The 13,959-nt window shown below is 44.2% G+C and overlaps 1 protein-coding gene across 1 annotated transcript in view; it reads right to left on the bottom strand.

Annotated features, from left to right (window-relative positions):
• Positions 1-13,959, bottom strand: part of BUB1 (BUB1 mitotic checkpoint serine/threonine kinase) — a 32,565-nt gene that overhangs the window by 12,008 nt on the left and 6,598 nt on the right. Inside the window, exons 6-16 of the mRNA XM_070474072.1 lie at positions 13,808-13,908; positions 12,279-12,331; positions 12,001-12,185; positions 10,659-10,810; positions 8,450-8,706; positions 6,382-6,440; positions 4,775-4,903; positions 4,573-4,677; positions 3,736-3,835; positions 2,771-2,852; positions 1,962-2,136 (exon numbers count right to left, since the gene is read on the bottom strand). Coding sequence (XP_070330173.1) covers positions 1,962-2,136; positions 2,771-2,852; positions 3,736-3,835; positions 4,573-4,677; positions 4,775-4,903; positions 6,382-6,440; positions 8,450-8,706; positions 10,659-10,810; positions 12,001-12,185; positions 12,279-12,331; positions 13,808-13,908 — 1,398 coding nt within the window. The remainder of the gene's footprint in view (positions 1-1,961; positions 2,137-2,770; positions 2,853-3,735; positions 3,836-4,572; positions 4,678-4,774; positions 4,904-6,381; positions 6,441-8,449; positions 8,707-10,658; positions 10,811-12,000; positions 12,186-12,278; positions 12,332-13,807; positions 13,909-13,959) is intronic.

The following is a 13,959-nucleotide window of genomic DNA, read 5'->3' as shown; positions in this document are numbered from 1 at the left end:
ACTGACTTCAACTTAAAATCATCAGCTGCATTAGCCACTAACAAGAGAGTCAGTCTGGCCTTTGAAGCCTAAAAACCGGACCTCAACTTCTCTGGCTGTGAAAGTCCTGGACGGCATCTTCTTCCAACAGAAGGCTGTGTGTCTATGCTGAACATCGGTTATTTAGAGTAGCCACTTTCATTAATGACCTGAGCTAGATCTGTGTGACTTGCTGCAGCTTTTACATCAACACCTGCTGCTTCCCCCTGCACCTTTGATGCAGAGATGCCTTCTTCCCTTAAACCCATGAACCAACCTCTTTTGCCTTCCGACTTCATCTGCAGAGTCCTCACCTCTCAGCCTTCACAGAACTTCATAGAACTTTTATGAAGTTAGAAGAACCTAACTTCATAGAACTGAGTTAGGGCCTGGCTTTGGGTTCAGCTTTGGCTTAAGGCGGTATTATGGCTGATCTTCTCTCCAGACCACTCAAACTTTCTCCATTATTGGCAATAAGGGTGTTTGGCTTTCTTATCATTTATGTGTTCACTGGAGGAGCACTTTTAATTTCCTTCAAAAACTTTTCCTTTGCATCCATAACTTGGCTAACTGGCATAAGAAGCCTGGCTTTCAGCCTAACTGAACTTTGACGGGCCTTCCTCACTAAGCTTAATCATTTCTAGCTTTTGATTTGAAGTGAGACATGACATTCTTCTCTTTGCTTTAACACTTAGAGGCCACTGTATGTTAGTAATTGGCCTAATTGCAATATTCTCCTTTCTCAGGAAGAGAGAGGCCCGAGGAAAGTGAGAAAGACAGGGAACAACCAGCTGGAGCAGTGAGAATACACACAATGTCCATTAAGTTCACTATCTCTAATGGGCGAGGTCTGTGGCACCCAAAGACAGTTACAATAGTAATACCAAAGAGTCCGCGTCACAGGTCACTATAACAAATTTAACAACAATGAAAACGGTGGAAATACTGCAAGAATTACCACACATCAGACATGAAGTGAGTAAACGCTGTTGGAAAAATCGCGCCAGTGAGCTTGCCTGACACGCGGTTGCCACAAATCTTCAATGTGTAAAAAGCCCAGTGTCTACACAGGGCAACAAAGTGAGGTGCCACGCAACGAGGCACAGCGCCTAGTCGCTCAGTCGTCTGACTCTGTGCGACTCCGTGGGCTGCAGCCAGCCAGGCTCCTCTGTCCATGGGATTCTCCAGGCAAGAATCCTGCAGTGGGTTGCCATGTCCTTCTCCAGGGGATCTTCCCCACCCAGGGATTGAACCTGCATCTTCCTGAGTCTCCTGCACTGGTAGGTGGATTCTTTACCACTGTGCCAAAAATGAGGTATGTCTATATTATTTTGCAGGTTTGGTATTTAATAGGTAATAATTATCTGTATTCAATAACTATGTCATTTATTAAGCTTCAATTCACATGTATAAAATCTTTGATATGAGTGTGTTAAGTTTGGGGAAAATAGGACTATCTGTGAATTTTATCAGACCACCAAAAAAAATTTTAAACAATTTTCTGAGTATAGCATTTGCTACATCTCTAAAGTAATAAAATTTGTAGATACATATCAAGAATTAAAACTTGCTGTTAGTTATTCTTATCAAATTAGAAAATGTTCACTATTTTAGCATTCAAGTAATTTAATCTGTCTGTCCTGGCTATTTTATTTACTGTAAAACATGAAATAAACCTCTGTCCTGTGCAAATGGGCTAGACATTTGCCCTAAATGCTTCTGTGGTCTTTTCTTCTGTTCTACTTATAATCTAAGCTATTGAATTTGAAAAGGCACAGAGACTTTATGAGGACATTATATTTATGTAATAATACAGTTAATGGATTTTAAGTTTCCTCTTATGATTTTCCAATGTCCCAGTTAGAATTTTCAAGACGACGACTACCGTAGTAGTAGAACTGAAGTTGGCAGAAGATAAGATGCTAAGAGGGTATAATGCACACCTTTATCTTCCAGTGGGTGCACGGAGTCCACGGGAAGCCTATGGAAAGGTGTAGACGCTAGCTGCGCGGCGGACCTAAAGTCTCCTGGGCTCTTGGGGCTGGGCGCCAGGCTTTTGTTGCAGCGGACACCCCACACAGTTGAATCATCCAGAAACTCTTCAGTGTGAGGCACTTCCTACAATGAAAGATGAGCTGAAAAAAAGGCAGCAGGCTCCCTGTTTCGTAGATGAAATTTAACACATCGATACTTTTTTTAGATTAAAAAAAAAACAGGAATTTTGATTCTTTCAAAGGAATGGATGGAACCCCTGGCTAACACACAGCCAAGGACATCATGGGTCTGGTTCTTCTTCCCAGAACTGGGACACTTCATCTTTAACCCACGCCAATGGAGTTGTATCACAAGCAAGAGTCACAGTTTATTTACCAATTTTTAAAAAAAAATTGAAAAATCTGGATTTACAGAGGAATAACAAAGATATTACGGAGTTCCCATTTAGCCTTTATCAAGCTTCTTAGGTCTGGGAAAAACATATATGCCCCCAGTGATTTCTCTTGTCTACAGGGAAGACTCTCAAGAGGGCAAGGATCACATCAAACTCATTTTTCAATTTCCACATCTGTCAGTATGTGCTATGCATACTGCAAATAATTATAGGATAATGTTTTAAGAACATGATCTTCACATAATATTCTATTTTTCCAGAACTGCTTTTTAAATATACCATCTCATTTGACTGGCACAGTTGTTTGGTAAAAGAAAGCAAAAACGGTTGTACAACCATTTCATGGATGAATCAGAGACTCACATTTGGTTTTGCAGGAAACCTGCTCACGGAACGTTCTCCAAAGGTCCTGGCTCCTGCAGGTTTATTTTTCAGCTGTGGTAATCTAAGGAAAAATTGGCAGAATTATAAACAGTAAAATACCCTAAGTAAATAAATTCTACCACTTAAGTCACAGTGTTAAAAACATTCTCCACTTATCCTATTTAATTAGTTAATACTTATATACATATTTCTTACCTTTATAGCAAATCTGAGTGCAAGTTGAATTAACTTGAGTAGGTATATACAAGCAGATGTACAGTTACTTTATGTGAGGGTGGAAAATACGGAGCTTTCTATCGCACTGAGTTTTAAGGACAAAAAAGAGTGAGGGCTGTGACCAGCAGGATGGCGTGGATGCCATGTTTTCTTTCTTTCCCCAGTGTGTGGTCCAGCTGCGGAATACAAATCTCTTCCACGCCACGACACTGTAGTTCACACCTCTCTTTCATGATTTAAATTACTAACAGTGAAACTTCCTGGTGCTACCCCACTTTATCCTCATGCAGCTCAGCCTTAAAACAAATGTTCTCTGCAGCATGAGCCAATGTAAGCCACTTCCCTTTCTGCTTCATCGATCCTGCAAATACACGCAGAACACATGTGGACACCTGTACTGATGAACTCATTACAACTAACACAACTTCAAATCTATAGGGTACCTCGGCTCTCTGATGCTCTGTAACCATACTGTTTCCTTTCATAATACATGCTTTTGTCATGGGAGGGCTGCTTTCTTATAAAGCTGTAAATGTGGAAGAGAACCTCAGCCACAGCCTCCTGGTCCTGTGGTCACAAAGCGCGCCCCTGGCAGAGCTGGGGCTGCAACCCCGCCGTCTGGCTGGTAGACGCTCTTCTCTCAGCAGCCCCACCTGGACCCCTACACCACCCGTCACTGTGGCAACATGCTTTTCACTCAGAGTTATCTTAACCACATATGTCTTTACCCATAATTTTCTTTGTTTCCATCTTCAAATACAGGAAAAGCAGATGACAAAGAAGAGATGATCTCATTGACTCCCCAAGCCCCAGAAGATGGTGCATTTTCTGCAAGAGTACAAAAACTGTAGTTAATTATTGTAACAGGACAAAAACAGTATGCTTTAGTTGAAACTTTAACTACAAATAAGAAAATGGAATAAGAGCTCATAGGAGATAACTGACGTCAGCTTTGGAACTAGGCCATGTGGTAGCCCCTCTGCGCAGACAGGAAGGGACCAACTACCGCCACAGGCGCTAGCCCGCAAGCTCCCAGGCCTCTTGCCCCACCACATCTAACTCGGCAATCACAATGCTCCTAACACACAGCTACCGCCACTGACGCTGAACAGAGCTCTCCACATCTTTGTTTTTCTGCAATTGAGCTCTTAACTCTATGTCTTCATTGCGCTCTCTCTCTGCCTTCCAGCAAAAAGCCTCTGACTCTAGACAAACGGGAGGCAGGGGGGTGGGCCGAGTCCTGGTCCCCAGCACTCGGCCCTGAGCACCCCTCTGCCTGGCAAGGCTCAAGCTCCCCTCAACCACTCAGTCCTTCCTGGACACTCCTACCAAGGCCTACTCTGCCCTTCTTTAGCACTTACTATTTTTTATTTTTTAAGAAACAAACCAAGTCTATGACACACACTGAGTACCTGGCAAAGCACTTATAGTTCTTACTTCACAACATCCCCTTATCTGACAAGCTAACCAAGGGCAGGCCTACTTCTTGCATAATCCTTGCTTTTTCTGTGGGCAACCACCTGCTATGTTATCCATGTAGTAGCTATTAAATAATTTGTTATTACTTTGAAACTGGGCTTCGAACGCATTTTGACCTAGCGATGGCCATTCCTCTTTGTCATCAGAAATATCAGGAAGTGTAGGAGCCTGAAACACGTTCATGATGAAACCTTAAAAGAACAGAAGAATAACAGTAAGCATGGTGCAAAAGAGCTTTCACTAAGTCACCGTCAGACGTCACGCGTTCAGACAGCGGGCTTTACGCACCGAGAGCTTCCTTCGTATGCACAGTGGGTGACGGCTGCGCTTTGGATGGTGTGGCCTGAACCAGTCCCAGTGACGTGTTTGGAGTTGTGTGAAAGGAACTTGTGTTAACAACCTTCTGAGTTTCACACCCTGTTAAAGAAACGTGGACAAACTGCCATGTCAGTAGAGAGATCAGAATAACTCAGAAGACACACAGTTTAAGAAACTTACTATACACTGCATTATTGTTGATAATTCTCACTTCTTGTTATCTAGTCACTAGCTGGTGTCCACTGACCCCAGGGACTGTAGCCTGCCAGGCTCCTCTGTCCATGGGATTTCCCAGGCAAGAACACTGGAGTGGGTTGCCATTTCTCTCCAGGGGATCTTCCCGACCCAGGGCTTGAACCTGAGTCTCCTGCATTGGCAGGTGGATTCTTTGCCACTGAGCCACCAGGGAAGCCAATACTTACTAGGAATTTCCATTATTCTAGTACTCTCACGTCTTTTATTTTGATCTTTATAATAGTCCCACAAGGTAGGTAAAGTAAGAACTATCTGTTAACAGAAAAGGAAATAAAAGCTCAAGAGTTAATTAAGCGGCTTGGTCTAAAACCATATCAAATGAGCAGCCTAGTCATCAAGAGCACCCTTTGTTCTACTGTATCCCAAGAAAGAGTAGCTACGCTGTCAACCTTAGGACCGGTTTTCCATCTCACTCAGCTGCAGTCCAGGTACAGCCCTGCACAGCCTGAGCCCTCCTAGCTCCGACCTCATCTTCCTCACCCCCCCCACCCCCACCCTGCGGCCACTGGCCGCTGTATGCTCAGAACACATCAGGGACATCAAGGACTCTGCCCTGCTGGTCCTTCTGCCTGAAACAGGTTTTGCAAGCTGGCCCTGTGGGCCACTCCCTCTGTCAGGCCTTTACCCAAACTGCACTGTCGCTGTGAGCATCTCCCCGGGCCCTCCCTGACAGCCACAGTCCTGTCGGCCCTCCGGGCGGGCGGGGATTCCTGTCCTCTGTCTGTGACTGCCCCTGTAATCTCTCGGAGCAGCACTTGGCACCCACTCGGGCTCAGTGAGGTCCTGGTTAAACGTAGGCGTCACCTGCTTTTTCAAGTAGATCTGCTTCCACTAAACTGTCATTGGAAAGAATGTCACGGTACATGGGGGTGGGAAGTGAATGCTCAATCCATGTCCTATTTTATTTATAAAACTTACTTTTTTTTTTTATAAAACTTACTTTTATGTAAGTACCTCTAACAAAGTAGTACAAACAGAAGTATTATACACCACTCCCAACTAACCACCTTTCATTCCTCACAACATATTAAAGATGATTCTTGTTTTAGATTAATCTGCTGGGAAATTTAAGAGGAAAGTTTTCACAAATCAAGCTTCCAAAGGATTCCAACTAATAACCTGTGACTATCAAGCAGATTTTCCCCTTTATTGGAAATGGCCCAGGGCTTATTTAACCCCTGCGTTCTGAGAACAGGAGAGCTGATAATTAGGTTCATTAAGGCCTAGAGTCCCCACACACTGTGGCCAGCTGACAGACACCTGAGTAACGTGGACTAGTCTGGGCAGAGATTAGACACAAATGTATAACGATTAAACATTACCTTCTTTTATCTCTGCTCCGCTCTGTGGCCTGAATTCATGAGTACTTTTGTTCACACATCTGGAAGAGAAAACTCTTGAGACACACTAACTCTCAAGAATAGTAAAAAAAAAAAAAAAAAAATGTTGGCGATTACCAGCCTGTTTTTAAAATACAGATGGGGAACTTCTCTGGGAGTCCAGAGGTTAAGAATCCACACTCCCAGTGCAGGGGGCACAGGTCTGATCCCTGGCTGGAGAAGATCCTGCATGGCACGTGGCATGACCAAGAAAAAGAAACAGATGGGACTGCCTAGGTCTACAGTGTAAGTGACCTTGTTTTTTCTTTCGAGGACAGCAATTCTTACAGATAAAGGCCAGGTATTCGTGTTTGCCTGACATAGTGATTACAGACGTGAACAGCTGATAATCATTTGTACACGTGGAAGGGAGCTGAAGGGTCTCCCTGATCCAAATGACCCCATCTGTTACCCAGGCAAGGGGGCTGGCGGCAGCTCTGGGCCTGGGTGTCCAGTGTGGCTCTTCTGAGTTATGATGTGGGGGAGCGCTGGTGCCTTTGCTGTGGAGCCGTAGTGCCCGTCCTTTAGGCTTCACAGTTAGCAAGAATGGAAAAAATGCTACAGAAGACACTTACGTCACAGTCTGGTTTAAGTCCAGTGGGGATAGTGGACTTCATCTGTCTGTCTAACACTGCTTCTCTTAAAGAACGCTGTGAGGATGGAAAGTAAGTGCAAGGCACCCTTCATTTCAGAACCCCCACTAAGCTGCCATAAAAGCCTGAGTTATACGCAGTACCAGAGGAAGGTGCTCTCTCTCTGCCACAGTCAGCTGTCCAGGCCACTGAGAGTGTGAGGGGGTCCACTCGGCCCCTTGCCTGGGCCAGGGCCAGGGCCAGGGTCAGACCGCAGTGATTCTGAGATCTGAATGTCTGTTAGGTTAAAGAGCTTCATCCTTTTGTAAGGGATGGCTGGACGCGCAGCATGTCTACAGGGTCTGTCACTACTATTGTGACTATCTTACGGTCACGAGAATTAACTGTGAAGAGCTAATGAAGCCACAGCCTGCACACAGTTCTCTTCTTAAAAAAATTTTTTTTGGCCACACCACATGGCTTGCGGGATCTTAGTTCCCAGACCAGGGATAGAACCCACACCCCCTGCACTGGAAGCGCAGTCTTAACCACTGAACTGCCAGGGAAGTGTCAGCAGTTCACTTTTTACACATGTGGTTCAATACAGGACACAGGTCTGAATTATTATCCTAAGGTGACTGCAAAAGCATGATCATTTTAAATCTTATTTCCAAGGGAAATCATTGGTAAAAGTTAATCTCAGACACCAAGGAGAAACAGTCCTTAAGAACCATAATCTGTGGTTTCAGCCCAAGGGAAAGATGGGAGCCTCACTTTCATTTTTTGTGAAAAAGTAAAAAAGTTTTTATATGTTTCAAAAAAGAGACGGAGCAGCAAAGTGATTGAAGATAAATATATAAACAGAACAAGTGATAACGATAATAATTATAATCTCTGCTATCTAGGAAAACTGCTCAGAATTGGGGGGGAACACCTCCATAGCAGTGTATGAGACAGATTTTGGTATACTGCATAATGGATATTAATCCCAAACTGCCCTAATGGGAAGACAGAACAAACATGAGAAGAACACATTATCAAGTATTCAAGTAACAATCCAACAGTCAAGTAACTATCTGGACTGTAATAACCCCTACATTATGTTCAGTCAGAATTAGTAAGCAGAGGCAATTTCAGTTTAACAGCTGTGGATTCTTCAGTTACAGAAAGATTGTTAAGTTTCAGGGTATCAAAAATTTTTAATTCAAGAGAGAAGTATGAAGTACAACAAATATTCTCAAAACAGAATAAGTGAGGCTGCATGATTTGGGGCTGATGTTTTGGCAATTTGGTTTTTCCCTACATGCCCATCTAAAAATTATTTTGAAAAACAAGCCTTACCCATCAATTACACACTGCTCTCACCATTGCAAGTCACATAAGGAAGCCATTGGACACCATTCCCAGTACCGGCGTCCCTAGGGTTATCTTTGGCTCACCTGGCATCTCTGCTGGCCCCTGAAAACATGGCATCCATCCCTGGCTGGCCTGCCAGAGGACCTGGGCAAGCTACGCTCTGGTCGACGGCTGGGGACACCAAAGCCGTGGTGACAGCATTTGCCATGAGAGGAACAGAAGATGCCTCTCTGGGTTTCTCATCCACCTTCTTCGAGGTCTGCTGAGGGATGGCTGGAAGACCCGGAGTTCTTAGTTCCTGCTGGGAGGCTGTGTGTGGCTCCAAACACGCTGGACTGACCTTTCACAGCAAGCAAGCAGACAAAAAGCCACAGGCTACCGGTTAGGTCTCACAGCTTTCCAAAGAAAGGCGTCTGTCCTCAGGAGATGCCTGGCCTCCCGAGGCAGCCTCTGCTTCCCTAGGTACTCTGAAATGAACAGTCAGCAACAAAGCCGCACTATACGCTGGACGCTTCTGCAGCTTAACCACAGACTCACCTGGTGGCTCATTTCTAACCACTAGATACCAGCCGCGACCGTTCATCAGTGTTTAAGAACCGGTGCATTGTCTTAGGGAAAATAGTAACAAATCAGTGTCACCACATGCTCATAATGGTGTTCTTCCCATTAAAATACCCTTGGTGACCATTTTCTCTTCAATGAATAGGAAACATGAATATTAACTGCAGTAACTGCCACGAAAGCATGGCACATCATGGGAAGGACATGGACACAGGCCTTTAACTTAATTAAAATCTCTGCTTTTCTACTCATATGTACTTAGACTGCACATGTACACTCTTACATTACCAAGTTAAAAGACAAAGAATTAATTCCTCAGCATGCATAAAAGTATTCTCAAATTGTTACGGAAAACACTGAATACCTAGGGCAAGAATAGTTATCTCACTAACAAATGGACAAAATATAAAGATTATTCTCAATAGTCATCAAAAAAGAGATAATTTAAATGACCTACACCATTTTCTTATCTACTGAATTAGTAAAGATTAAAAATAATCATAATATTAATTCCTGAAGAAAATGTTAAAAAACAATAATCAGACTTTCTCCACAGATATCAAAACACACAACAAAGTTATAGTAAACACACAACATGGAATGATCAAGAAGAAAACTATTGAAAAAGCAAAGAGATGGTTATTTCAGAAATGGATCTTTTATATGTTAAGAATTCAGTCTATGATAAAGATATTTTAAGGGCTTCCCCGGTGGCTCAGCGGTAAACAATCTACCTGCAATTCAGGAGATGCAGGTTTGATCCCTGGGTGGGGAAGATCTCCATTTGGAGAGGGGAATGGCTACCCACCCCAGTACTCTTGCCTGGGAAGTCCCATGGAGGGAGGAGTCTGGTGGGCTACAGTCCTTAGGGTTGCAAAGAGTTGGACACGACTGAAGTGACTGAGCGTGCACAAAGGTATTCTAAACCAACAGGGAAAGGCTGAGCTGGTAAATAAATGACCGAGGGACGACTGGAGGGCCATTGGGAAACACATCCTCAGGCCATTCATACAGAAGTAAGCTCATTAAGAGAGGCTTCTGGTTAAAGACTCAAACACGCGCTTTATCATGTGGCTCAAACATGTGCTTTATCACCCACATCCTCCCAAAACCTCACTAAAATGACAGTAAAGGAATCCTAACACCTCAAATAGCAGTCGCAGGAGGTGATCTCCAGGGAAGCGCAGAATCTTGCACGTGTCTCAGAATGGAAGTGAAGGTGGAGCTGAAAACAGGACTGTGGCCACAGTAAGTCTATAGGAAAAGCAGGCTCTGAGACCCATTCCTGCAGGTGTTGCCAGCTTCTCAATACAAATTAATCATTATATTTGAATTTGCATTCTGTAACAGCCATTGTACCTCTCCTAAACAAAGAAAATCAGAAAAAGGACTACATACACTAATGTACAGACACACACACACAAACATACTACACATTCTCTTCTCTAACTTCCCTTCTCATTTCACACTGTGAGTGTCTTTCTGGGCTGGTACTGAGAAACCCAGCGTCCTTCTGACTCCTGGCTCTTTAAACGTGACTTCCGTCCTTGCTGGAAGTGTGTCGGACTGTCGTTCCCCCCAGTTCTTGGTGAGGGAGAGGGGGGAATAACTCGGAAAGCTAGTAGCTAAACTGACATCAGAATTAACTCTAAAAATAGAGCATGGAAGGGACAAACAGAAACAGAGATCACTGCAGTGGGCATGGGAAGCGACGGGGAAGAGGCCACACACCTCAGATGTCCCCTGGGAAGAGGGCAGGTTCTCCTGCGACAACTCCACCACTTGGTGCAACTTCTTATGAAGCTCATCCATTTTCTGTTTTAATAGTTGTTCTTCCAAAGCATTTGCTTCTTTCCTTTTCATATAATGCCTCTCTTCATTTACTTTAGGAAAGACAAAATATAGTTTGAACGTGAGATTTAAACTCAGGTCAACAGAGGAATCCATGCAAAATCAGAAAAGGTTATCTTTAAGATGGCAACTATTTTTTACTAGTCTTTTTCCAAGAGTATTAGGTTTTTAGAACTGAAATACTATCTACTTTTTAATTATAATTTTTACCTAGCCTCAGCACAGTTACTTTTAAGTTCAGGGTGCCTAAATTATAAAAATGTACATGATGAGCAACAAAAATATTTGGTAATAGCATGGTATGACACTAAGCACTTTTAACAATCATGGCTGTGCAAATCATTTGAAAATGGAAGTGCTTTTAAAAGATAGACGTTTCTCGGTGCTTCCTAAGGAGCAAGAGTACAGTGCACTGAAAGGTCAGTATGTCAAGGACACTGCTGTCGGTCCCATTTCCAGCAACTGGTTAACATAACCATATCACATGCTGTCCAGCTCAGACTTTAGCATCTGTGCAAGGCACAAAAGGGTCCTCCCCGAGTGTCACCTGACTGTCCTCTCGGGTGTTAACCAAACGAGAAACAACGAATAAACAAAAACTGGCCAACATGGGGGCACAGCACAGTCAGACGGTGTCGAAGCCCTGAGAGGAACAGAGGTTCATTTCCTCTGAGGCTCGTGTTGTTAGAGCAAACGCCTGCTGCAACACTGAAGTGCCGACGCTGCTAACGTCCAGCTTCCCCGCAGAGTCGTGGTCCGCTGCGCAGCGCAGCCGCGAACACCTCAGCACTTCGGTCAGAGGGCTCCCGAACGTCTTATTCCTAATAGCTGCAGACTTCCAAAAATCTCTTTCCAACTCTAGCTCTTAATTAATCCTTTACAGGATAAATGACTGGCCTGGGGGTTAGAATTGCTAGATACAGAAGCTCAAATCCACACAGACGTTGTTTGAAAGCTTAAAAATGTCTACAGCACTGGCATGGGCATCTCCTTGACCGCTGTTTCAGCTCTAAGCTTCGCTGTCAAGACATCAACTTAGGCTTTGGACAAACGGGCACTAAACAGTATTAGTATTTAAATACTGTTAACAAAGGTTTTAGGCTCCTGATGGAATGAGCTAGAGACTTTTTTCTTGAGATTCTCTCAATACAGTGAATTATCTACTCAGAGATGAGAATCAGTTAAGCGACTTAGGCTATCTCAGATTTAAGACGGCAAGTACCCCACTGTTCATGCTTTCTCCGTAGATTGTACTTCTGGGCTCTCAGCTCTTCAAAGGAAAACTCCGATTCTCCACGAATAAGCTTCTCCTTGCAATACATGACAACCTGCTGAACATCAGCGTTGTCTGCCACAGATGGGTGTGCAGAATATCCTGATTTAGAAATTGTGATCACCCTTTGTTCCCTAAAATGGGGGAAGATACGTCATTTATGACAGTGTACTGAAACGGCTCTGGAAGTAAAGTCAGTAACGGATAAAGGCACTGATTGTACTTGCATGTTCGACCCTTTATCACCAGCTGCAGGTGTTGCTCCAGAAAGTTGTGCACCCTAAGAAGACAGAAGAGAAACACAAATAATCACTTACCTGAGAAGAATCCGTCATCCAGATGACTGCAGAAAACAATATGAAAACACTTGAGGGGTCTCCGAATCATCAAGTAGATTTATATGTGCTCTTTCAAGTTACCATTAATAGCTGAAGCCTTGGTTTGCATAATCACTTTTATGATAGGTTTTACAACTAGAGTCCAATAAGAAAGTGTCTGGACCTGTGGGTGTTGTTCCAATAAGAAAGACCCACAGTCTAGGGGCTGAGCCACAGGGCCTAAGTGTAATGAGATTAATATTCCAAATAGCTACATTAGAAAAAAACTGTTAACATTTTCTCCTGGTACTGTTCTCTGCTCAGGAGCCCCCAGTGCCAGCATCCCGTCACTAGATAAGTGTTTGCTGGATATCTCATCTGCGTCATGTCAGCTCCTGAGCTAAGGTCCTGGGAAGTGACTGTGGACAGGATGCATCTCTGCTGCCTGGACGCCTAGAGCTGGGGCAGCAGGAAACAAACAAGATGGCACGCGTGAGGAGGATGTAAGTTGGGATAGTGTGAGTGTCTGTCAAAGCTGGAATTCACAGTCTTCTTCCAGGAATGTGTTATATCAATGAGACTTAATACGTGTGCTCCCGGAACAGAGGCAGTGCCACAGCACTTGGCTTAGAGCAGGTCCACAGCCAACTCTGAACGAGCACTGTACCCTGAGGTGGGAAGATGCTGGGAGGAAGGAGAGAACGTGCATATGCAGATGAGTCGTTAGGGCAGGAGAGTTGCCTCGGCCCCTGCCAAGGCAAGCAAGGGTCCAGTTATTTATCGGTTGGTGGCAGACACGGACAGCTGTCATCTGAGGGATTCTGCTGTCTCATTGAAAGAGTAAGTCTGCCAGTTCCTGACAGAGGTTAGACATAGTCAGGCCCCAAGTTTGGGGAGAGTAAAAAGAAGGTAAAAAAATTATCATTTGGCATTAGTGAGTAGAAAAGGAAACACAGGCAATGTGGAAAACATAAAGTGTGAACAGAGAAATAAGAAGCATAACTGCCAGGAAATAGAAAAGCTCTGGTTGAGGTGACAGTTCCGAGATCAGAGCATTTGAAGTAGGCTCAGGTGTCTGCAGATGGGTGTGACCCAAGCTAGAGAATCCTGAGCCAGGGAAGGGAGCCCCGCAGAGCAAAGAGGGACAGAGGCTGCTGGGGGGGAGCAGACGAAGACAGGAGGTCATGGAGGGGTGTCACCAGGTCAGACGAGTACAGTAAGTTACAGTCAGAGTGAGTGATTTTCCATTTAACCCTGGAAGTGGGCAGTGGTGGGTGATGACAGGCCCAGAAAGGCGCCACAGCACAGGTAGCTGACGTGGAGGTCAGTCCTGGCAGACAAGGGCAAAGAAACGAGGTGCCCAAGGGACACGAATGGCAGGCGGGCTGACCATGCAACAGCCTTCCCAGTTTCCACGCAACTACAACCGTTATTATTACCTGATTCTTAGAAATGCAGGCTGAGTTACTTCCTGGATTTGATTTTGATGTTACCATTTGATTTAAAATCTGAGCATCATGCAGAGGTTCTGACGTTCTCACTATGACATGAAATGCATGAAATAAAAAGAAATAAGGGTAAAACCACATTA

Source organism: Odocoileus virginianus, chromosome 2 (assembly GCF_023699985.2).
Source record: "Odocoileus virginianus isolate 20LAN1187 ecotype Illinois chromosome 2, Ovbor_1.2, whole genome shotgun sequence".
Classification (NCBI taxonomy): Eukaryota; Metazoa; Chordata; class Mammalia; order Artiodactyla; family Cervidae; genus Odocoileus; species Odocoileus virginianus.
This window is presented reverse-complemented; position numbering and strand designations above follow the sequence as displayed.